The 20,482-nt window shown below is 32.1% G+C and overlaps 6 protein-coding genes across 9 annotated transcripts; 3 read left to right on the top strand and 3 right to left on the bottom strand.

Annotated features, from left to right (window-relative positions):
* The first annotated feature begins 524 nt into the window (after positions 1 to 524).
* LOC126849127 (rabenosyn-5) lies at positions 525 to 3,586 on the top strand. The gene is made up of 7 exons (XM_050590706.1): positions 525 to 1,042; positions 1,174 to 1,296; positions 1,435 to 1,575; positions 1,680 to 1,841; positions 1,935 to 2,283; positions 2,523 to 2,919; positions 3,246 to 3,586. The coding sequence occupies exons 1-7, from the start codon at positions 907 to 909 to the stop codon at positions 3,471 to 3,473; spliced, it is 1,536 nt and encodes a 511-aa protein (XP_050446663.1). The 5' UTR covers positions 525 to 906; the 3' UTR covers positions 3,474 to 3,586.
* A 315-nt stretch (positions 3,587 to 3,901) lies between these two features.
* Positions 3,902 to 4,999, bottom strand: LOC126849128 (40S ribosomal protein S15). Its single transcript, XM_050590707.1, has 3 exons — positions 4,840 to 4,999; positions 4,551 to 4,636; positions 3,902 to 4,289 (listed from the first exon to the last, which is right to left on the bottom strand). The coding sequence occupies exons 1-3, from the start codon at positions 4,846 to 4,848 to the stop codon at positions 3,941 to 3,943; spliced, it is 444 nt and encodes a 147-aa protein (XP_050446664.1). The 5' UTR covers positions 4,849 to 4,999; the 3' UTR covers positions 3,902 to 3,940.
* A 318-nt stretch (positions 5,000 to 5,317) lies between these two features.
* On the bottom strand, positions 5,318 to 10,161 carry LOC126849126 (uncharacterized). The gene is made up of 6 exons (XM_050590705.1): positions 9,677 to 10,161; positions 9,243 to 9,542; positions 9,031 to 9,161; positions 8,709 to 8,958; positions 8,527 to 8,642; positions 5,318 to 8,432 (listed from the first exon to the last, which is right to left on the bottom strand). Exons 4-6 carry the CDS (start codon positions 8,852 to 8,854, stop codon positions 5,755 to 5,757), a joined length of 2,940 nt encoding a protein of 979 aa, XP_050446662.1. The 5' UTR covers positions 8,855 to 8,958; positions 9,031 to 9,161; positions 9,243 to 9,542; positions 9,677 to 10,161; the 3' UTR covers positions 5,318 to 5,754.
* Positions 10,162 to 10,533: 372 nt separating this feature from the next.
* On the top strand, positions 10,534 to 13,408 carry LOC126848706 (ras-related protein Rab-1A). The gene is made up of 4 exons (XM_050589796.1): positions 10,534 to 10,767; positions 11,393 to 11,789; positions 11,881 to 12,112; positions 12,199 to 13,408. Exons 1-3 carry the CDS (start codon positions 10,745 to 10,747, stop codon positions 12,079 to 12,081), a joined length of 621 nt encoding a protein of 206 aa, XP_050445753.1. The 5' UTR covers positions 10,534 to 10,744; the 3' UTR covers positions 12,082 to 12,112; positions 12,199 to 13,408.
* A 143-nt stretch (positions 13,409 to 13,551) lies between these two features.
* Positions 13,552 to 16,724, top strand: LOC126848703 (exocyst complex component 5). Its single transcript, XM_050589789.1, has 6 exons — positions 13,552 to 13,912; positions 14,168 to 14,611; positions 14,689 to 15,266; positions 15,357 to 15,845; positions 15,932 to 16,439; positions 16,512 to 16,724. Exons 1-6 carry the CDS (start codon positions 13,880 to 13,882, stop codon positions 16,608 to 16,610), a joined length of 2,151 nt encoding a protein of 716 aa, XP_050445746.1. The 5' UTR covers positions 13,552 to 13,879; the 3' UTR covers positions 16,611 to 16,724.
* Positions 16,725 to 17,053: 329 nt separating this feature from the next.
* On the bottom strand, positions 17,054 to 19,704 carry LOC126848705 (protein arginine N-methyltransferase 1). 4 transcript variants are annotated; one of them, XM_050589793.1, is made up of 2 exons: positions 19,551 to 19,704; positions 17,054 to 18,651 (listed from the first exon to the last, which is right to left on the bottom strand). In XM_050589793.1, the coding sequence occupies exons 1-2, from the start codon at positions 19,614 to 19,616 to the stop codon at positions 17,569 to 17,571; spliced, it is 1,149 nt and encodes a 382-aa protein (XP_050445750.1). In that variant the 5' UTR covers positions 19,617 to 19,704; the 3' UTR covers positions 17,054 to 17,568. The 4 variants fall into 4 exon arrangements, with proteins under 4 accessions (XP_050445750.1, XP_050445748.1, XP_050445752.1 ...); XM_050589791.1 differs by lacking the exon at positions 19,551 to 19,704 and adding an exon at positions 19,205 to 19,527; XM_050589795.1 differs by lacking the exon at positions 19,551 to 19,704 and adding an exon at positions 19,289 to 19,526.
* Between the last annotated feature and the right edge of the window lie 778 nt (positions 19,705 to 20,482).

Raw genomic sequence — 20,482 nt, 5'->3', positions numbered from 1 at the left:
ATAGTTTTTATTAAAATGGTGTGTTCAGTTTTATAAGAGAGAAAGGATTTTTTGAAAGAATCGGAAAGGATGGCCTGTAAATTTGTCTGAATTCAATGCTGTTATAGATCAAGCACGTATATAACACCTTCATTTTTTTAACATTTGTATGAGATCCCTATTATATATGTGTTATTGAGCCGTATATATTAATTTATGTAAATGTCCTGATATATATATATACATATACATATATATATATATATATATATATATATAAAAGATAAATATACACATAAAAAAAATATAATTTATGATTTCCCTTTCATGCTTTTAAAAATGTTTATATGATAGACATATAAATGTTTTTCGAGTTTTCTTTACATTTCTCATAAGATATACAAAATATGTAAATAATTAAAAACTAAAATAATTTATTATTTTTTATTTAAGAAATTTATGATTCAAATAAAAAACACCACTTTTATGTTAATATATGTATCTAATCTTTTATAAAATAATTTTATTATGCTTTCTACATTAATTTTATCTTTGATTTGGATAAAGACCGTGGACAAGACTGGTACAGAAATATCAAGTTTTTTTTTCAGTAAGACAAAGGATTGAAATATAATAAAAATTACAACAGAAATATCTCAAAATACTATATCATATAATATCGTTCAATATATATAAATATCGTAGAAATTTGATAAAAACTGGGCCAATCAAGATAATGTTCGCGATCGAATAAGGTTAATGCGTTTGACATTTCTATCAGCTGTCACATTCAATATGGCCGTCTGCAAGACGCATTTTTCTGCCGAATTATTGGAGAAATGTCTACGTTAGAACGTAATGTGAAACCGGTGAACGTGATCAAAGGACTCTAAACTGTAAATCGCGAGAATATATTTTAGCCTCGAAATGGCCGGCAACAGTGAAGTGCTCGAGGGATTTATATGCCCCATGTGCATGACCGATTTCAAGGCACCCAATCATTTGACCAAACATTTCGAAGAAATCCACAATGACGATCCTGAAATTCTAAAATCGTTGAAAGGTACATAGCTTGTTTCTTATCTTATTATTTTATCGTAAAAGAAATTCACAGAATTTCAGAGTTGTACTACTAGTCACTAAGTCTATATAAAATATATACAAAATGAATATCACAGAGCTTGCATGTTGTAGATTTGTTTGGCAAAGCCAAGAAAAAGATTTTGAAACAGGATGATATACCAGAAACGTTTCAAAGCGCAATTCCACAGGACAAGAGAAGAAGTCCTGAAATAAACTGGGGACCACAAGAAATAGGTACAAATACATTCTATATATTATCTGCAAACTGTATGAACAAACAAAGCTATCTTTTAAATAAGAGTAATTTTTGTTTTTGAAGTAATGTTAATAAGTATTGGATACCATATGAATACTTTTAAAAAACTGTTTCAGGTGCAATTACAACTCATACAAAATATTTTAAGAACATAAGAAATACTCGATTAGAGAGATATGCTTATGAAACAAATAAACTTCTTATAAGGCTAGATAAATTATTAAATAATTTACCATCAGATCCTGTTGATAGAAAAGGTGAAAATGTATATAAAAAAACAGCTGTTTACTCACCAATATATCTATAATATCTTGTCTTATGATATGATGAAAATATAATATAAATAAAAATTTTATAACAGTTCATGAACGCACTATTGTGCCATGGATTGATGAGAAGGATGTGAAATTATGCCCTAATTGTGCTAAGAGTTTTCACTTGGCGAGGCGAAAACATCACTGCAGACTTTGTGGAGCAGTCATGTGCCATAATTGTACAGTATTTCTCTCCATAGCTGATGCACGTATGTAATATATATAACATTGATAATATAAATAATATAAATAAGTTTCTGAAATTAAAATTGATAAAAACAGTTCTTTTTTTATTTTTGTAGGAAAAATGACTAGTCCTGTGTCTGTACAAGACGATTCCGCTCTGTCCTCTACGTCGGAACGAGCATTTCCTGAAAGATTACGCTCACGCATTGGTCTCACAAAGTTGGCACGCTCACCTTCCAATGGTAGCTTGAACAGTATTTTATCATTAGTCAATGATTCAGCTAGCAGTGAACAGCACTTTAGAATTTGTATTCACTGTATAAATTTACTTGATGCAAGAGAAATGCAAAAAGCCAAGCAGTTTGACAAACCGATTGTCTGCGAGTTTTACGAGAAAATGCGAGGATACATGAGCGAGGCTTCGCAGCATTTAGCAATGTATAACAAAATGTGGGAATCATTACAGTATGTTAACTTTTATATCTCATGTTTAAGATAATATTGATTTATATTAAGTACACAAGATATTACAGAAAAAAATATGATACAAAAAATGATTACATAATACAAAAAAAAAATGATTTAATTAATATGCAAATTATAAATTATATAAAATTTGTATCGCACATATATATTTATATATACAGAACATCTTAATACAGTGCGTATATAAATATATAAATATGCATTGAAAACTATTTTAGAGAAGGAGAGACTACATACGATGTGGAGGACGCTCAATCATTGCGAGTCAAATTGGCTAAATTGGGAGAAAGTATAGATGCAACCAGTAAAAAGATTCTCATCCTCGGCATGAAGAAAAATACAGCAGATTCACAGGAAATACAGGGACAAGAATTGCGTCTATATCAGATGGTTAGAACATCGGCAATGATATTTTTAAAGGAAGAATTATTAACTCTGCAACCTTTGTGCTCAGCAGAAGAATATGCAATTTTACAAGAAGAACGCCAAAAAAGAATAGAAGCCCGAATAGCATACGAGCGGCAATTGGAAGAAGAACAACGAGAAAAATTGAAAGAACAGCGCAAGAGAGATACGCGGAATTTAGATAGTAGTCCTTCTGTAAAAACCAACCAGGTAATATATATTAACAAAACATGTAAGAGAATTAATAATAGGAGGAATTAAATTCCAAATCATGCTAAGTCAAAAAATCTAATATCTAATTGATTTATTATTTGATTTTTATATATTTTATACTTTTAGCTTTTTTATGTGTTCAACATAATATATATACTATAATCAACATTTTTCAAGATATGATATATATTTTTTAAATTATTGTTTCTTAAAAATAAAAAAAGAAAAGATTGAGTTGCATGGTTTGGAATTTTAATTGTCTGATTATTTGATGATATAATCAATTTAAAAATTTTATGCTGACATTCAACAAATTTTTTTAGGCACCAATGATTGTTACTCAATCTCAAGGTTGGGGCCCATCTAATGTTACATCCATCATATCTTCCTCTATGGATCCAATAATTGAACAAATGAGCAATCTTCGCGCGTACATCAAACAAGCCCGCGCTGATTGTAAATATGATGAGGTTGCGACACTAGAAAGCAATCTTCGAGAGCTTCAAAGTGCCTATTTTGCTATGAAACAGAGTAATAGCAGCGATGGATAGGTATACGAACAGCATACTGCTTACATTTAAGAACACAAAGTGTTGAACTCCTCTCTATAGTAAAAGTGTATTTCCTATTAATTTAATAAATCTCTCTTGTATCACATGTAAAATCTTTACATTCACTTTATGTAAAGTATGTAAGTTACAAATACACATGAATGCATAGATAATGAAACACTACATTGAGATAATCTAAAAGATTCAATGAATATATAAGAGCTACAAATTACTTTTTAATGTGTATTTTAGACATTTAAATTTTGATATCTATTTGTTACTTATTTTTTGCTCAGATTTGTTTGCAATTCAACTAAATTTATGATTAAAAGATCTTTCACATTTTCTTTGAAATTACAAAAATATCTTTGCTATAAAGTTGTCACAAATAAATTTTTGCATAGAATATTTATAAAAATGCAACAGAATTAATTCATTACATTTTTTATTGATACCAAAAATACAATTTATTTAAGTGGAATAAATCTTGAAGAATGTGTAGCACCGATACCGGGCCTACCATGTTTAACAGGTTTGTATGTAACAGAAAATTCTCCCAGATAATGACCAATCATTTCTGGTTTAATTTCAACTTGGTTGAAAGTTTTACCATTGTACACACCAACAATCGAGCCAACCATTTCTGGAACAATGATCATATTACGTAAATGAGTCTTGACAATTTCGGGCTTTTCATTAGGTGGTGTTTCTTTCTTCGCCTTGCGCAACTTTTTGACAAGTGCCATAGATTTCCTTTTCAAGCCATGAGAGAAGCGTCTTCGTGCTCTTGCATGCATCAAATCCATCAACTGCTCACTAAAAAACGATTATTAATTAATAAAAAATTTTTTTTTTTCCTTATGTTATCATTCTTTACACATTTTATTTTGAAAATATAAGTCACAGATAAAATAAATAAATATTATTTAACTTTAAATTTTATGGAAAAAAAACATGTATGTAAAATATGTAGATGTACATGTGTAAAATATGTAGATTATAATTCCTTGTAAAGTTAAATTAATTGAAAGTAAATTGATAGGTTATGTTAAAGAAACAATTCCCAGTGAATCTTACTTTGGCATGTCCAGCAATTGATCGAGGTCCACCCCTCGGAAGGTGAACTTCCTGAAGGTCCTCTTCTTCTTCTGAGTTTCATCTGCCTATGAAAGATAAACAAAAAGGAAAAAATAAATATTCGGCTACTACAGACGAGGCACCTATCATATATATCATATCGCACATTAATATTGTTTTACTAATATAAACGTAAAACTAAAGAAAATGTAGAATTAATAAAATTTAATTTAACGTAATAGATGTACGAGATTTTCTCAGATTTTATATTAAAATTTCGGAAACTTACTTCGGCCATGTTTTCACGTTCCGAACGTTCTATAGAAAGAAGAAAGCGAAAGATGGAAGCAATGTGGTTAGGTTAGGCACAATTGACGATCCGCGCATATGCATCAAATGCGGCGAAACTGATATGCGCATGAGCGAAAAATTGATCAAACAACACTGGATGGGAACCAATAAAATTAAAGTAGCTTGAGTTATAGATAATTAGCCGGTAAAAAATGAGACATCCATTTGTCCCTATCTTGATTGGACATAGAACTCCTCGATTGATCAATAGCGCATGATCTAGTGAAAAACCCTAAGCATTAGCTAAAATGAGATTTTTAAAAATATCAAAAATATAATATGCTATAATTATAATAGAATCACATAATGGTACTTCTCGAATAGATGAAAATTTATAAAAAAAAAAAATAAAAAGGAAAACTATTTTGCAACTTTCTATTTTGTGAAATAAAATATATAAATTCACATTGACAATGTTCCTTGATACAGCTTGTATTCTATATAAATCATAGTGTCATATAAAAAGAGAATACAATATAATTTCATTAAATTACATTTCACATACACAAATGTGCGTGCGAGATTTAAGTTACATACATAAACATTTTTAAAATGTATACAATTTATATCGGCGACAATTACATTTATTTATTAACCGAATAGATTGAAATCAAGAAATAAAAATAAAAAATTAAAAATTCAAAGTTACAATCACCTTATTTAGAATTTATCATGATTTAGAATATATGTAATATTCATTAAAATATACAATAAAATATATAAATAATGAAATATAGGACTAATAAAATGTTTATGAATATAATAAACTATTTCTATGGATCCTCTCTCCAACACCAAGTTTCTAATACATACATACATGTTACTAAAGTAAAACTTCTCCAACAAATTGGATTTATTTGTCTATATCAAGCCGTTTCACCACCACTCTAGCACCTTCTGTAATGTCTTGAATAAATTTTAACATTTCTATGCGTACTTTGGCGTTTTTAATATTATCAGAATTATTCAAAGATCTTTGTCTTTGCCTAAGACATCTTTGCCGAATGGCATTGTCTTTGTTGCGTGCATGCAACAAGTCATAGTAAAAGTCTTCTGTAATGTCTTGTAATTTTCTTGGCAAACTGTTCTTTGACGACAAATTTTTTTGTGAAGTGTAATCACTTTCGTTATTTTTTTCTTTTGTATTTTTCATACATATATCTTCATTGATCTCTAGAGTATCCTTATTGACTGTTACGCAAGATTCATTCTTGTAGCTTTCTTCAGGATCAACTTTAAATTCAACAGATGAGTTATTTTTTATATTGGAATTTATATTGTTATCTATGAATGAAATAGCTGTCTCGGAAGTTGCATTCTCTATCAATTTCGTATCCTGTGTTTTTTGTTCATGTTGTAGCATTTCGTTATTGGATGTCGAAGAAAGTTTGCGAGTTTTACATGTATGTTGTATAACCTTTTGCAGAGCTAATGGCATTTGTTCGATGGTAATAGCCTTGTCTGAAACTATTCTTGGACCATTTGCCTCTTGTCGAGGCAATTTAGTCAAATCAGACTCCTTAGAAATTATAGAATTTTCCTTTTTTGTAAAATTTTCCTTCCTTGGATTTAATAAAGAACATGATGATGGAGAATTATAGAATTTCTTCGTGGACATTTCATGCTTGCTCGTTTCTTCAATATCTGTGTTATCTGTCAGTAAATCTTCATTTTGAAGTTCTGCGTTCTTTTTCTCAGAAGAAAATAATATAGATTGAAAAACTTGAGGAATAAGATCTTTTTTTTGCTCTTTTTCCGTTTTGATGTTGTTTCTATCCTCTCTGTTATTTTCATTATCATCTTGGTGTTCCATTAGCTGCTCGCTTCTTTCTGTTATCATTCCTCTTCCTGAATAACCATTACTATTCTTAATACTAGAGAACATACATTTGCGCTGCCATTGAGATTCGCATGGATTTAAATAATCTATAACATTGTGTTTGTCATAACTTGCAGGAATATTCAATTTACCCATTTTGTCGTCTATACTATTAACATCTAAATTATATACAGGACTGCTAGAAGAAATATTAAACGGCGATAAGCATGTGTTATTAGAAATCGTATGGCAAATAGTTTTATGTTGCTGATCTTTATGCTCGCGCGGTGAATCAATCATTGTTACCAAATTTTCAAGTCTCAGTAGACTCGAATTTAACAAACACTTCTCTCCAGCTTTTGTCTCGACTTTCTCAGAATTCTCTAATACTTCATCCATTTCTAGTTTGGTTCTTTGTTCAATGACAGCTACACTGTCTTGATCTTGTCGTATAGTGAACATTAAGCCTTCCATTACTAAATCGGTAATATTAGACGAACGCAAAACTTTATCGTCGGGTATGGTTTTCTTCTCGGATTCCCTGTTTTTTTGTTTACGTATTTTATAAGATTTATTATATGTATTGTGTATGGATAAGTTATCGTTAGTATTAATCGAGATTGCAGTATGTTGCCTGTAATCTTTTTGAGAATTTAAATCTGTTATCTCATTACAATGTTTTGTGTGTATAGACTCATTGTTATTTTTTTTAGTCACTTCTAAAATAGAGTGTTCATTTATATTGTTTATGGTTTGAAAATCTCTTTGCATTGGCTGATTAATAGCTGAGAATGAACTATTTAATCTCTTTTTATATTGTAGTTCTTTCTCAATAAAATATTGATCTGGTACATTATCAGGGTTTGCAATAGTTTCACTGATCATTTTCCCATCATCATCTAAAATATTTTTATTATTTAAGGAGCAAGTATTTTTTTCCATTGAATTTTCATAAAAACCGAATCCATTTGATAATGTCCATTTATCAACATCATCTTTTATCATTTCTGATTTAAGTGAAGAAAATATTTTGTATTTCCGAATATTTTGTATTTCCTGATTTGGTTCTTGTAATACTATTGATTTCGTTTCTTCATTTTTACCATCTATCTTTTCAATAGGAATTTTATCCATCTTCTTTGTTGTTCTTGAGGATTGTTTTCTTATATCAATAAGATGTTGATCAATCTTTCTTTCACATTTTTGAATATTACAGTTAGTAGATTTATTTTCGTTTATGTTACCTTGAAATTCTGTATTAATAAAATGCATTTCAGCTGTAGTTGTTGCACTTTTAATTGTAGCGTTTAAACTGTCATCAAAATTTTCAGAATTTTTCAAAATATTATCTTGAAAATTAGAAACATTCGTTTCTAATGTTTTGTTAAATGTGTCCTCAATTGCACTATATTTTGAAATTTGATCTTCCTTGTTTTGATATATTGTAGTCTTTTTTGGAGACTCTTTGTCTGTATATATCATAGTTTCAGTAACTTTCTCTTTGGTATCCAATGAAACATTTAAATCTTTAAATGTAGTACCTGCATCAGCTTCTTTAACAATAGGATATTTTAAGTTGAACAATGAGTGTTCCGAGGAAGGATAAATCCTTATAGTTAATACAAATGCGTGTGAAAATGTTGCAGCATTGGTTCGTTGCTGAAATTTCAGTATTGCAAACATTTTATCTTGACGAGTCCAGGATGTACAATCTGTATTTTAGTGTATCAGAATGAAGGAAAATACACTTTATAATTGTAGCCTTGTTTATTGAAAAAAAGGACTAGTAATAAATAAAAAGGATACTGTAAGTGACAAGAAGATGTGGTGTGCCAAACTGTTGACCTTGACTTGGATGACATTTTATAATTCTTCTAACAATTTTTAATAATTCTCGGCCATACGAAAATTGCATAGTATTCCTGAAAATATATGTAAAAATGAAATATCCAAAAAGAAGTGATATCATAATGATATCATTATCTTACTTTACTGAACGATGATATTTAAAGATAAACTTGTATATGTTCTTCTTATGACATAGCCAGTAAGAACCAGGAATGGTTAAGAGACTCTCTTTCTCTTGGTTGAGCCAATCAAATTGGTTAAGCGTCCGTACATATATTCCAGGCATTTTCTTTCAGGTAGTAGATCTTGAAATAATGGAACTAATCTTCTTGAATTCTGTCTGTCAGCTGATTCTTTTACAATAAATGTAAGATAATAAAGCACTCTTTGCTGAAATAATTTACATATAAGTCTAAATTGTTTTTTGATTTTGTAGACAAATAAAAATAAACATAAACTTACTCCTTTTATAACTTCATTAATAAATATATCTTCTACTGTATCCCATGGCAAAAATTCTATAGATGTAAAAATGCCAAACTCTCTTTTACTTTCAATATGTATACCTACTGATTTCACAACCAACAATGTATCTGTAAAATAATATACATATGAACAATTCTATTTTTTATAAAGTAAATTTGTTGAAAATGTCATTTTATAAAAAATATTACCCTGTTTTGCAGAAGAGATAAATAAATTATATCGTGCAAAAATACACCCTAATATAATGAAAGAAATTAAAATTTCAGATATGATCAATACATAGAAAATTGCACAAATAAATAAAACTAAAGACAAATTAAAATTAAAATGTTTGTCGCTTCGCAATGAAAAATGTATAATATTGTCAGTATTCAATAGATTTGAGCTTTCTTTCTCTTCCAGTGCTAGCCATTCCCCATTCGTATTTCTGAAGAATACTTCATTAGGAAGTGCTCGAGTTAAAGAATTCGACGACATCAATGATGATTCTGTGTACAAATGCTTGTGTAAATTTAAAGTAATAAAATAACAGGGAGATTTAATTGTATTCAAAAATAAATTTTGTTTATTTAATGTTTTGCGTCATTTTTTTAGATATTTTTAAGTAATTCAATCTACTCACCGCTTATTTTCTTCAGTATTTATACATTAAATTATTAAAATGTAAGTATTCACACAACCCCCCATTCTGTGTAAAATATATAAAACGCGATTATGTATAGGAGAGTTAAACGAACACATATATATATATATATAGACTTTTAATTGTGAGCTCTATGTAATTAAACACATATAAAGATAGGTAATGCAATATGAGATTAAACAAAATCACAATTTCTGATGCAGAAAATGAGCGTATTTGTCCAATCCAATCTGTTTTATCTTATTTAAATTCGCAGTACATTTATTTATATATGCATGCGTTTATATATAATATAAATATGTTGATATGTATTCAAGAGACTACGAGATATCTTCTTCTTTTTTTCTCTATGGATTTCCGTCCTCTTCTGAAATGAAGCACCACGGTGTAACTGTTTATGTAAAATGTAGGGTGTGTTCCGATATGTATTGCCAGTGCATATTGACAGATTGACAGTTGGCATATCGGAAATATGCAAGATATAAATATAAAAATCTATTTATCTATTTATTACTCGTTATAGTCATAAAGGTTATAAAGTAATCAGTATATTCGATAGCACAATTATCTTGAATTTGTGTGAAAGAGATTTTTTTGGACAAAGTGCGATTGGATACAACCATTCACATCGATCGGTGCCTAAAATGACCAGCACGATTAACCAATGAAAGGGTCTCTCTTTCAACTGGCCAATAATCATTGTGTCGAATTGATATACACCCATATATATGTACATACCTGAGGTCGCTGCAAGCGCCACGCACAGACCAATCACAAGCTTCGCGAGATATGACGTAGCGACGCCATGTTAGAGAATAATCGAGAAGACGACGAGAGCGGAGAGCGGCCATTTGGCACTCTCTCTTGAACAAGCATCGCGATAAGTCGCGTAAATCATACATATATCAGTGACACGCAATTTGGATCTTTGATTGTGAACAAGTCTCAGTGAGAGGCGTGAAAGACGACGTGTGCATCCTGAAGACAAGTCTCCTGACAATTATTTAATCCTGGGATATCAACAAACGTCCTAGATCTTTCAGTAGCATGTCCACGATGAATCCCGAATAGTAAGTAAACTTCCTTTTACGCAGAGGCGTTAAGTGCATCGTATCTATCGCTACGCGTCATCGTTCCATCGAGCGATGATAAGAATTTGACGTGAAACGCGTGTTTCTTCTCATATCATACGTCAATGTTCATTTTTTCAAATGGGGAGTGAAAGACGAAGAAAAATAAAGAAAAATTCGGAACGAAAAATATCCTTTAATTTTCGTCATCTTCTGACAGATTCACCCATCCCTTCCGTCATTTTCCCCTACTACCTGAAACATGGCACTCTTGTATCCATAGTCCATATTTCATTATTTTTTACTGTTACACTTTCATTATGTACGCGTTTCGTGATATTGACTTTGATCCTTCTTTGTAACAGTCGTCGATAGATAGGCGTGAACGATTAATATGTCTATGGAATGTCTATTTGAAACTTTAAAAGGACTTTAATTTGTGGAATGTTTCTTTTTTCAACTGTTCACTACTTTCCTGCATTTTGATTTAACAGTTTATATTTTGCTTATAAAGTGATAATATTAAATTGTTTTTTGTCTTTTTATTTATAAAACAAATATCAAAATATATAATTAATAACAAATTTGAGATATACATAAAAAAGATTGAAATATTTTGTTTCAGCGATTACTTATTTAAACTGCTTTTAATCGGAGATTCTGGTGTTGGAAAGTCGTGTCTCTTGCTGCGTTTTGCCGATGACACATACACAGAAAGTTATATCAGCACCATTGGTGTAGATTTTAAGATTCGAACTATCGATTTAGATGGAAAAACGATAAAACTGCAAATTTGGGATACAGCAGGTCAAGAACGATTCAGGACAATTACAAGTTCGTATTATCGAGGTGCACATGGTATTATTGTTGTTTACGATTGCACAGACCAGGAGACTTTTAATAATGTAAAACAATGGTTGGAAGAAATTGATCGTTATGCTTGTGATAACGTCAACAAGTTACTAGTCGGCAATAAATGTGATCTACATACTAAAAAAGTAGTCGACTATACAACAGCCAAGGTAAACCATGATTCAAAATTCTTCCAATATTATGCAATTTCTTTACATTGATTATATTTCTCATTACATTTCTATGTTTTATTTTAAACAGGAATATGCGGATCAACTTGGCATACCATTTTTGGAAACATCGGCCAAGAATGCGATGAATGTTGAACAAGCTTTTATGACAATGGCTGCTGAAATCAAACTCAGAGTGGGTCCACCCTCGAGCGGAGCAAGCGATCCAGCGAATAAAGTGAAAATAGAGCATGGACGACCAATCGAATCATCTAAATCTGGCTGCTGCTGAGAACTGTAATTTTATGTCCCGTTTAACCAAAGTGAGTGAAACAAAAAGGGGGGAGATCTAATCAATTCAAATTTGAGTGATTATCAAACAAAAAAGAAAAAAAAATTTTTTTCGCAGAACATCTAACGGTTGCGGTTCGGATGCAAAATTAAACTTATTACTGGAAGCATAAGAATGTGGAGAAGTTTCAGTTTATGCCAACAAAAAAAAATAAGGAAGAAATCTAACATATTCATGGACCACCAACTCTTCCTCAGAGTTGTACAAAACTCTTGTCCGTCTGCCCTGATTGAATTTCGTTTTTGTAGTAACATATCTTTCTTTCCGAAGAAGAAAGGACGTGGTCACTCGACGCCATTTTTTTCTAGCGTCAGGTTCGACTTGAGATAAATATGTCGAATTAGCATTAATAATGTCATGCGAGTGCAAGCGTGCGTGTAGTAAGGAGCAACTCGAAACTTTTGAAAAGTAAATTGAATATTATCGTGTACGGTGATTATAAAGATAAGTACATTTATTTTATTTTATTTTTTTTTTTTTTTTTAGCCTAATTGTAATATGTACAATGGAGTATCTGTTTGGCCCTGTGTATAGCCCGCACGGAGTCACTTCTATTCCTCTATACTATAATCCAAAATGTTTTCCCATTTTTCGTTTTGTTTTCTCTGTTTACTCTGTTTACTTCCACAGAGATGCGCGCAGATGTTTAGATCATTTTTTCCTCTAGTGAGATTCCCGCGAATGATATGGGCCGCCCTTCCTTTTCTTCTCACACAGCTCATTAGTGTAATTTATAATAACATATTAATAAATATTTCAACACTAAAATTCTCGGAATGCATACGCATAAACATATATATATATATATATATATATATATATATATATATATATATATATATGTGTGTGTGTGTGTGTGCGCATATATATACAATGTGTATGTATTCGAGAGAAATATCCCCCGCGTTTAAAGCGCAACAGGCCAAACGATAGAACGCGAAATTCTCGTTTGCGTCTTGAACTCTTTCGATTGCCTGCGTTATTTTTTTTTTTTTTACAATTCAAGATGCGATCCGAGAATCGATTAAAAAAGGTCTATTACACAGTTTCAGACTTACGATCGCGTAGAAAACGGATGTTTTATACGAGATAAGATATTACACAGTTACATATTTAATCCAAATCGTATCTTTGTATTGTGAGAAAGGCTATTGTGACGGGTACACGATAAATAACGGCACTCGAAATTGCAAATATAGTAACTGTAATTATTATATATATAAAGTGCGGAAAGGAGAATAAAACACACGACTGTCTAAATAAAAAAGTCATGTTTCTTTCCAATAAAATTCTTTTGTTAAACGTAGCTATTACACTCATTGTGTATACATATATATACATACATTATATGTATATATAAATAATGTATGAATACGAACTTAGTGATGTGTAAATTGCCACGTGTTTCGTAATCCCAGACACACCTGGAAAATCGATTGCGAAATGTCACGTTGACAGTATGACAGCTGATTCGCGTCCATCTGGCGGTCGAACTTATTACTAAGAATGACGTTTGTGCATATGTCGTCGAACACGGTGATGTTGGGTGATATCGCGTATAAATTAAAACTGTCAAGATCTACGAGTCGCGAGATGGAATCGACAAATCGCACGCACGTGTATGAATTTACGATGGATTAAACAACAGTAACCATCCGGTTTTTATAAATCCTGCGTGCTCTTAAGAATTGATTGTGACAACCTTTTATCTTACTCGGCGAGCATAAATCGCTTCAAAATGATGCAACAATATATGAAGGAATTGGAGCAGGTATATTAATAATTTTTTTTTTTCCTATTAATCATTTATATTCAGACATTTTATGTATAAATTAATAATACGATAATTTATATATAACAATAATTGCCTGGTTTGTAAAAACTAATCATTTTTCAAAAATAGGATTTTATTTTATGTTGCAAAGTTTAAAAACTTTTGTGCAATTATACTATTGATATATAATTGCGTTAATTATGAAACTAATATATATGAAATGTGAACTAGTTACAATTTGATATTTCACAGGATCCATTTGATCCTGAAGAATTTGTCGAACGATTGGCTTGGAGGACTGTCAATGATAATACAAAAGATGGGGGAAAGACATTCTTCGATCCGGTTATCGTTCATGAGACCTTTTTGCAGGCAATCAAAGATTTGCAAGTATTACAGGAACGTCAGCAAAAGAAATGCGATAAACTGGAGGTTGCATTGAAAGAAGAGGAAGCGCGGCATGCGCTTGAAATACTAGGATTGCAGGAGAGAAATAGACATTCTATTGAGTTGTTTCATCAGTTAGATGAGAGAATAAATCTCGTGGCTACTAAAGTCCTACACTTGGGAGATCAGTTGGAAAGTGTCAATACACCAAGGGCGAGAGCAGTGGAGGCTCAAAAATTAATGAGACATTTTTCGGAATTTTTAAGCCCAGGTCCATTGACGGATCCAATTTTCACTGATAAATCTTTGGTAGAAATGATGAATCAATTGTTCAACAATATGTAATAACAAAATGACCAAACTTTAATCAGTATTGTTTATTGCAGTTGAACGATGCCGCTGATGTGATACAGAAACTTTATCTCATAGCTCAGGAACTTCCCTCTGAAAAATTTGAACACGCTAAAAAGAAGATTAGCATTAAATATGATGAGATAGAACGAAATCTAATTGAGGAGTTTGTAAGAGCACACAATAGGGAAGATGCGCCACGTATGAAGGAACTGGCGAGTACTCTAGCTCACTTCAAAGGTTATTCTCAATGCATTGATGCATTCATAGAACAAAGTCAGATGGGTTCTTTCGGTGGGAAGGATGTTTTTCAAGATGTCATACCTATGTGTACAAAGTACCAAAAACTTATGCAACAGGTATTTTCCAATCCTGAACAAGTGATGGCTAAATTCGTCTTGAACATTTATCATCTGCGTCTTCAAAAATACGTGGTGGCTAAATTAGCAGACAAAACTGACTCTGATAAATATCTCAGGAACTTGTACGATCTATATACAAGAACAATCAAATTGTCCAATGATCTGAAAATCTTCAATATGGGCGCCGATGATACTTACCTTGCTAAACTCACTAGAAACATCTTTCAAAAATATTTGGATACTTATATTACGTAAGTTTATATACGTAAGTTTGCGATTTTAAAGAAAATGTTTCAAAGACAATTGACTTTATAATAATTATTCATTATTGATCATTTTAGTATCGAAACAAAAGCGTTTCGCGAAAAGTCAGCGGCACTGCTTATCGAATATTACGAATCTAAGAATCATCAAAAAAAACAATTGCAGACGGGTGGATTTCAAGAATTGCGTCGAGACTTACAGGCTGTATTAGGTGCAAGAACGAATATAAATATTGCTCAAATAGAAGACTATGGAGGTGAAACGTTTCTATCAGAAGAGCTGGCAATTGCGATATTACAGAGAAGTAAACTCGCATTTCAAAGATGCCAATTACTTTCGCAGCCTATCGACATTCCTGGAAATGCACTTCAGATCTTTGAGATATTACTACAATATTTAATAAGCGAACACGTAGACTATGCACTGGAATTAGGTTTACAAAGCGTTCCCATACCAGAGAGCAGAACTCAACCAGAGATTTATTTCTTTAATGTTGTGCATCAGTGCAATGCGATTGTTCGGCTCTTGGAAGAACAGTTCAACGATAGTATATTGCCTCTTGTTTTGTATGCAATTTTCTTTATTCATTTAATGCATCTTTATTGTGAATTGATAATATAGAGTTGATAATATATGTATGATTTTTCTCTAGATCAACGCCCAAACACGCTGAATGTTTGTTGAAGAAAAAAGCGATATTAGAACAGATCGATGTCAAGTTGGACACTGGCTTGGACAGAAGCATAAACGCTATTGTAGGTTGGGTGAAGGTATATCTACAAAGTGAACAGAAAAAAACTGATTTCAAACCGGAAACTGATGTGGATACCGTGAATACGCCCGCTTGTTTAGTAGTGGTTCAGTACGTGAGTGGAATGATCCGACTGATACGAAACACTTTGGATGGCAGGCATTTGGACACCGCTCTCAAGGAACTAGGGATCAGATTCCATAAAGTCATTTATGATCATTTACAACAATTTCAATTTAATTCTGCTGGTGCTATGTGCGCGATATGTGACATGAACGAGTATCGCAAGTGCATTAAGGAACTTGAAGTTGAATTTGTTACAAATCTTTTTGATACTCTACATGCCTTGTGCAATTTGCTATTGGTCAAGCCAGAAAATTTGAAACAGGTCTGCACGGGAGAGCAATTGGTACGTTATACGAATTATTATTTTCAAGGGATATCTTTACAAATGCATATGAGTTATTCCTTATGATTGCAGATGACACTTGATCGCACCGTTCTACTTAACTTTATTCAATTAAGAACTGATTACAAAACACAGAAGTTAGCCAATTGTTTAAAAGGCCTGGCAACGTGATGATATATTCTACTTATATAATAAAAAATATTTTGTTCTCAGCCTAATCCTTCGTATAATGATGACGTGTGTATATATATAGTTGCTACCAAATACATGAAAGCAATCACTGAAGTAAGATTGTATAATTATATTTATATCATTATTCAAATATTTTTCGAGGATTTTCGCCATTAGGTTTGCTCACATTGTCATGTATACATAAGAACATTTGCAGAAAAATAGCACTCTTCAAACACATCCATTCTATTTATTTTTTAATAAATCATAAATAAGTAAATGTCGATTTAAAATAAGCAATAAAAATTTGCATGAAAATCAAATTAAAATTTCTGCAAAAGATACTTTTGTCAAGTATTTTGCAATTTTTGATAGCATTATCACGTATATTTAAGCACAAAGAATCCTATAATATAAAAATAAATAATTTTGAGGGCAAAGAATTTTGGCGCACAATTATATTTTATTATATGTCAGACTTATTAATTATACATACACAAGTAGTTTGTCTTAACATCACGATAAGATATCATAAAGACACATTCATGCTTAAGGTTTCAAAAAGTTTTTCTTTTCCTTTTTTTTTTCTTTTTCTTTTTACAATCAAACTGATGGTTTTCAGTTGTGCGCAAAAATTCGTTTATTTTCTTACTACAATATCTCGTCGTTTGTCCGAATTTAGTGTTATAAATATGATAGATTCACCAGATTTGCACGTTTATCAGAGAATGTCTATAAAAGTCATTACATTAAACGCTTAATCAGGAAGCATCATTTTTAAAGAAATTAAAGATTCGCAAAACTGACAGCTCATGTATCATCATCGATACGTGTATCGATCATGTTATTTGAAATTGTGATCGTTTATAATTAGTAGCGAATCGATTCCAGGTTTGATTAAATGATTTTTCATGAGCTATAAAAAAAAAGGGGAAGAAGACGCACAATCCACTGAATATCAGCGCATACGATAGTTATTAGTTTCGTGTACTTGACACAATTCTCCTTTAAAGTCCAACTCGATGCTGAAATCCAGATCTCTATAATTCCTGGCATTGGGCCTCATCGAAAATACGCCGTAAATTTCCTCTCCTTTCTTCACTGTCATGTATTCATCGAAGTAAAAGACAGTTTGCTTCCAATGTGTATATGGCACTTCCGGTGCAGTACTGAAGCCAATACGTTTGTGGCACTTAGTGAATTCGATGTTGAAGAATGTAACTAGGGCTTGAACATAATCGTTTCTACGAACTTGCAGAGTAAATGGCGATGAAAATTCAAGATCCGCTTTTGTCACAGTGTAAAGATCAACTTCTTTGATTAGGCATGCATTTGTAACGACTTGTTTAGGATCAACAACATCCACTAGTGGCTCGCTAATTGCCACCTTCCTTATGCTACTCATGTCAAATCCGTATACATCATCCCACCAATTAATCTTCTCATCTTTATATTGTCTGTCTTCAATCCCACAAATGAACAAAGTCGCCTTGTCAGGAAAAAGCATACCATCTTCACGAAGCCACTTATCTCTGGCAAAGAGAACTGTGTCTAACATGGATTCATAAAACAAACAATATCCCATCCATTCGGATATTATTATATCGACCTTCTCTATTCCATCGGGCAATGAAACTTCTTCGACTTTTCCTTTAAGTATTGTTATAATATTGGAAAGATTGTTCGCTTCTACTATTTTCTCTGCATATTCGACGATATTCGAGCATTCGATACCGATGACTTTAGCTGCACCAGCTTTAGCTGCAAACATGGAGAGAATACCGGTGCCGCAGCCAATATCAAGAACCGTTTTCCCTTTGAAGAGATGTTTGTTGTGATACATTGAATTACGATAAGTCACAGTGCGTACTTCATCCTTTAGCATTTCTTCGTGTATTCCATAGTGAGCATAGGAATCAAAATAATAGTCTCTCGAAGTCATATCATCGACGGATACAGATTCCTTACAAGATGATGCGCCAACATCTTTCTCCAGAATAGTGGGTTCTGCTGCTATATCCATAGACTCCATTTTTGATGTCTGTAACATTTATATTATGCTAGAGATTGATTAATAAATCAAAGAGACTATTTAATATATATCTCTTTGACTTTTCAACAAGTTTTAACTGTGAAAATGATGAAGACAAAAAAATTGAAGATATTCATAACCTAATTATGATTCGAGAAAGTTTTATCTCATAAAATTACACATACACGCATAAATATATCTGCTCAATAATTTATCGGTGTAATATTAAAAACTACAAACGTTTATATTGGTCTATTATTAAAAAGAAAAAAAAAATGTCGCGAAAGGATAAAATTTCTAATTCATAAACCTGTGACATGCATGCAAAAAAAAATATAAAAGGTGAAGTGCAATTTTTATAGAAATTAATACGATCGAAGTGTGATTTACAATACTGTTCATGAGTGCGAACGGCAATTCGATTCGGTCCAAAGAAATCGCATACGCGCAAGCCGGCAACGAGAAGCCACGTGCCCGCCAAAACGAATGGCGTCCTTTAAGAGATCGAAAAACCGGTCGATATATCTTATCACGCTATATTCTCCGTATTCTTTTATTATACCGCTTCCATTCGTCTATATAGAACGTCGGCTGCTAACTGTGCGAATTTTTTCACGCCTCGATAATCGACGAGCACCATTATTACCATTCGAATAGAGGCGTAAAAGTTGGCGGAATCTAAGGTGGATCGCGAAAGCGCGATATCGCATCCGCCACGATCGCGAGTATCCGCTACACGCGAGACGATTATGCAAAGCTAGAACCGCGACAAAGACGACGTTCCTAACAGGCGTTCTCTATCTCGACGCGCGTCTGCTATCCACGAGACGTGTCGGCGCGTCGACGATACAATTTAGGGTTTCGGATCCTCTATCACTTTGCCGATAATCCGTATATCAAAAACTCACCGAATTCTCCGTGTTACACACGCGACTCTGGTTGATTTCTACCGGCACTTCATTACTCGTCGCCATTTTGCTCTGCGTCACAGCAGACGACTGGACCGTCTTTCAGGCCCGTCACTATCGTCGGTCGTCGAGTGAATTTTGTTGCCCGAGATATTCGGGTTATCGCCAACCCTACATTAGCGAAGCTTGTTTCTTTTCGCAAGAGAATATTTCGCACCAATAATTCTGTTTCTTTCTTACTAATAAGGTACAAAGTGAATTTAATGTAAATAAAAAGATATACGTCTTACATCTAAATATTATGTACATTTGACAGTTGATTGTAAGCGTTTTTGTAATTGCTAAAATTTATTGGTGATATTTAGTGCAAGTCACTTTTTTTTTTTAAGAAAAAATTGTATTTTATTGTAAACAAATAATAAATTTCTAATGGAAAATTCAAGCTTTCAATCATATAATTTCTTCCCTAGGGCGAAACGTGACTTTTCATGTTCTGTTCTAGGGAAAAAATTGATTGAAAGCCTGATTCCATCCGACATCCAATGAAAAAGTTGAATTTGTAAAAGATGACTATTGTGTGTGTGTGAGAGATCTTGTGCAGTGTGCTGAACGTTTCTTTTTTCGCGCATGCGCGATATAGCAGTAACAAAGCGTTCCAATATTCACCGCCAGGACTGAAAATATATAGTGTACGTGACATAAACTATACTTTCAGTATTGGCAATGAATATCGAAATTTGAAACGTAGCCAAATACAGCAATGTACATTTAATGAAAGTGTCAGAATTTTTAATTGTTTTAAATCATCTCACAAATTACATATTATAATTTGTATTAAATTACTCGATTTATCTTATACAATTGATTACATAATTCATTTTTCAAAAATTATTATACATCCTTTAGAAACGATCAAGTAGGAGCCGGATTAC

This window comes from Cataglyphis hispanica, chromosome 4 (assembly GCF_021464435.1).
Source record: "Cataglyphis hispanica isolate Lineage 1 chromosome 4, ULB_Chis1_1.0, whole genome shotgun sequence".
Classification (NCBI taxonomy): Eukaryota; Metazoa; Arthropoda; class Insecta; order Hymenoptera; family Formicidae; genus Cataglyphis; species Cataglyphis hispanica.
The sequence above is the reverse complement of the archived record's forward strand: the minus strand, read 5'-3'. Positions and strand labels throughout refer to the sequence as shown.

Bases quoted from the DNA above. Each gene is read 5' to 3' on its own strand.
- LOC126849127 (XM_050590706.1), top strand. From the start codon at position 907: ATGGCCGGCAACAGTGAAGTGCTCGAGGGATTTATATGCCCCATGTGC. The intron at 1,297-1,434 runs GTACAAATACAT...AAACTGTTTCAG, and splicing joins CTGGGGACCACAAGAAATAG to GTGCAATTACAACTCATACA. The intron at 2,284-2,522 runs GTATGTTAACTT...AAACTATTTTAG, and splicing joins AAAATGTGGGAATCATTACA to AGAAGGAGAGACTACATACG.
- LOC126849128 (XM_050590707.1), bottom strand. The intron at 4,290-4,550 runs GTAAGATTCACT...ATCGTTTTTTAG, and splicing joins CAATTGCTGGACATGCCAAA to TGAGCAGTTGATGGATTTGA.
- LOC126849126 (XM_050590705.1), bottom strand. From the start codon at position 8,854: ATGCCTGGAATATATGTACGGACGCTTAACCAATTTGATTGGCTCAAC. The intron at 8,643-8,708 runs GTAAGATAATGA...ATATATTTTCAG, and splicing joins AAATATCATCGTTCAGTAAA to GAATACTATGCAATTTTCGT. The intron at 8,433-8,526 runs GTATCCTTTTTA...ACTAAAATACAG, and splicing joins ACATCTTCTTGTCACTTACA to ATTGTACATCCTGGACTCGT.
- LOC126848706 (XM_050589796.1), top strand. From the start codon at position 10,745: ATGTCCACGATGAATCCCGAATA. The intron at 10,768-11,392 runs GTAAGTAAACTT...ATTTTGTTTCAG, and splicing joins TCCACGATGAATCCCGAATA to CGATTACTTATTTAAACTGC. The intron at 11,790-11,880 runs GTAAACCATGAT...TATTTTAAACAG, and splicing joins TCGACTATACAACAGCCAAG to GAATATGCGGATCAACTTGG.
- LOC126848703 (XM_050589789.1), top strand. From the start codon at position 13,880: ATGATGCAACAATATATGAAGGAATTGGAGCAG. The intron at 14,612-14,688 runs GTAGAAATGATG...TGTTTATTGCAG, and splicing joins TTTTCACTGATAAATCTTTG to TTGAACGATGCCGCTGATGT. The intron at 15,846-15,931 runs GTATGCAATTTT...ATTTTTCTCTAG, and splicing joins AGTATATTGCCTCTTGTTTT to ATCAACGCCCAAACACGCTG.
- LOC126848705 (XM_050589791.1), bottom strand. From the start codon at position 19,291: ATGGTAATAATGGTGCTCGTCGATTATCGAGGCGTGAAAAAATTCGCA. The intron at 18,652-19,204 runs GTATAATAAAAG...TAAATGTTACAG, and splicing joins TATATAGACGAATGGAAGCG to ACATCAAAAATGGAGTCTAT.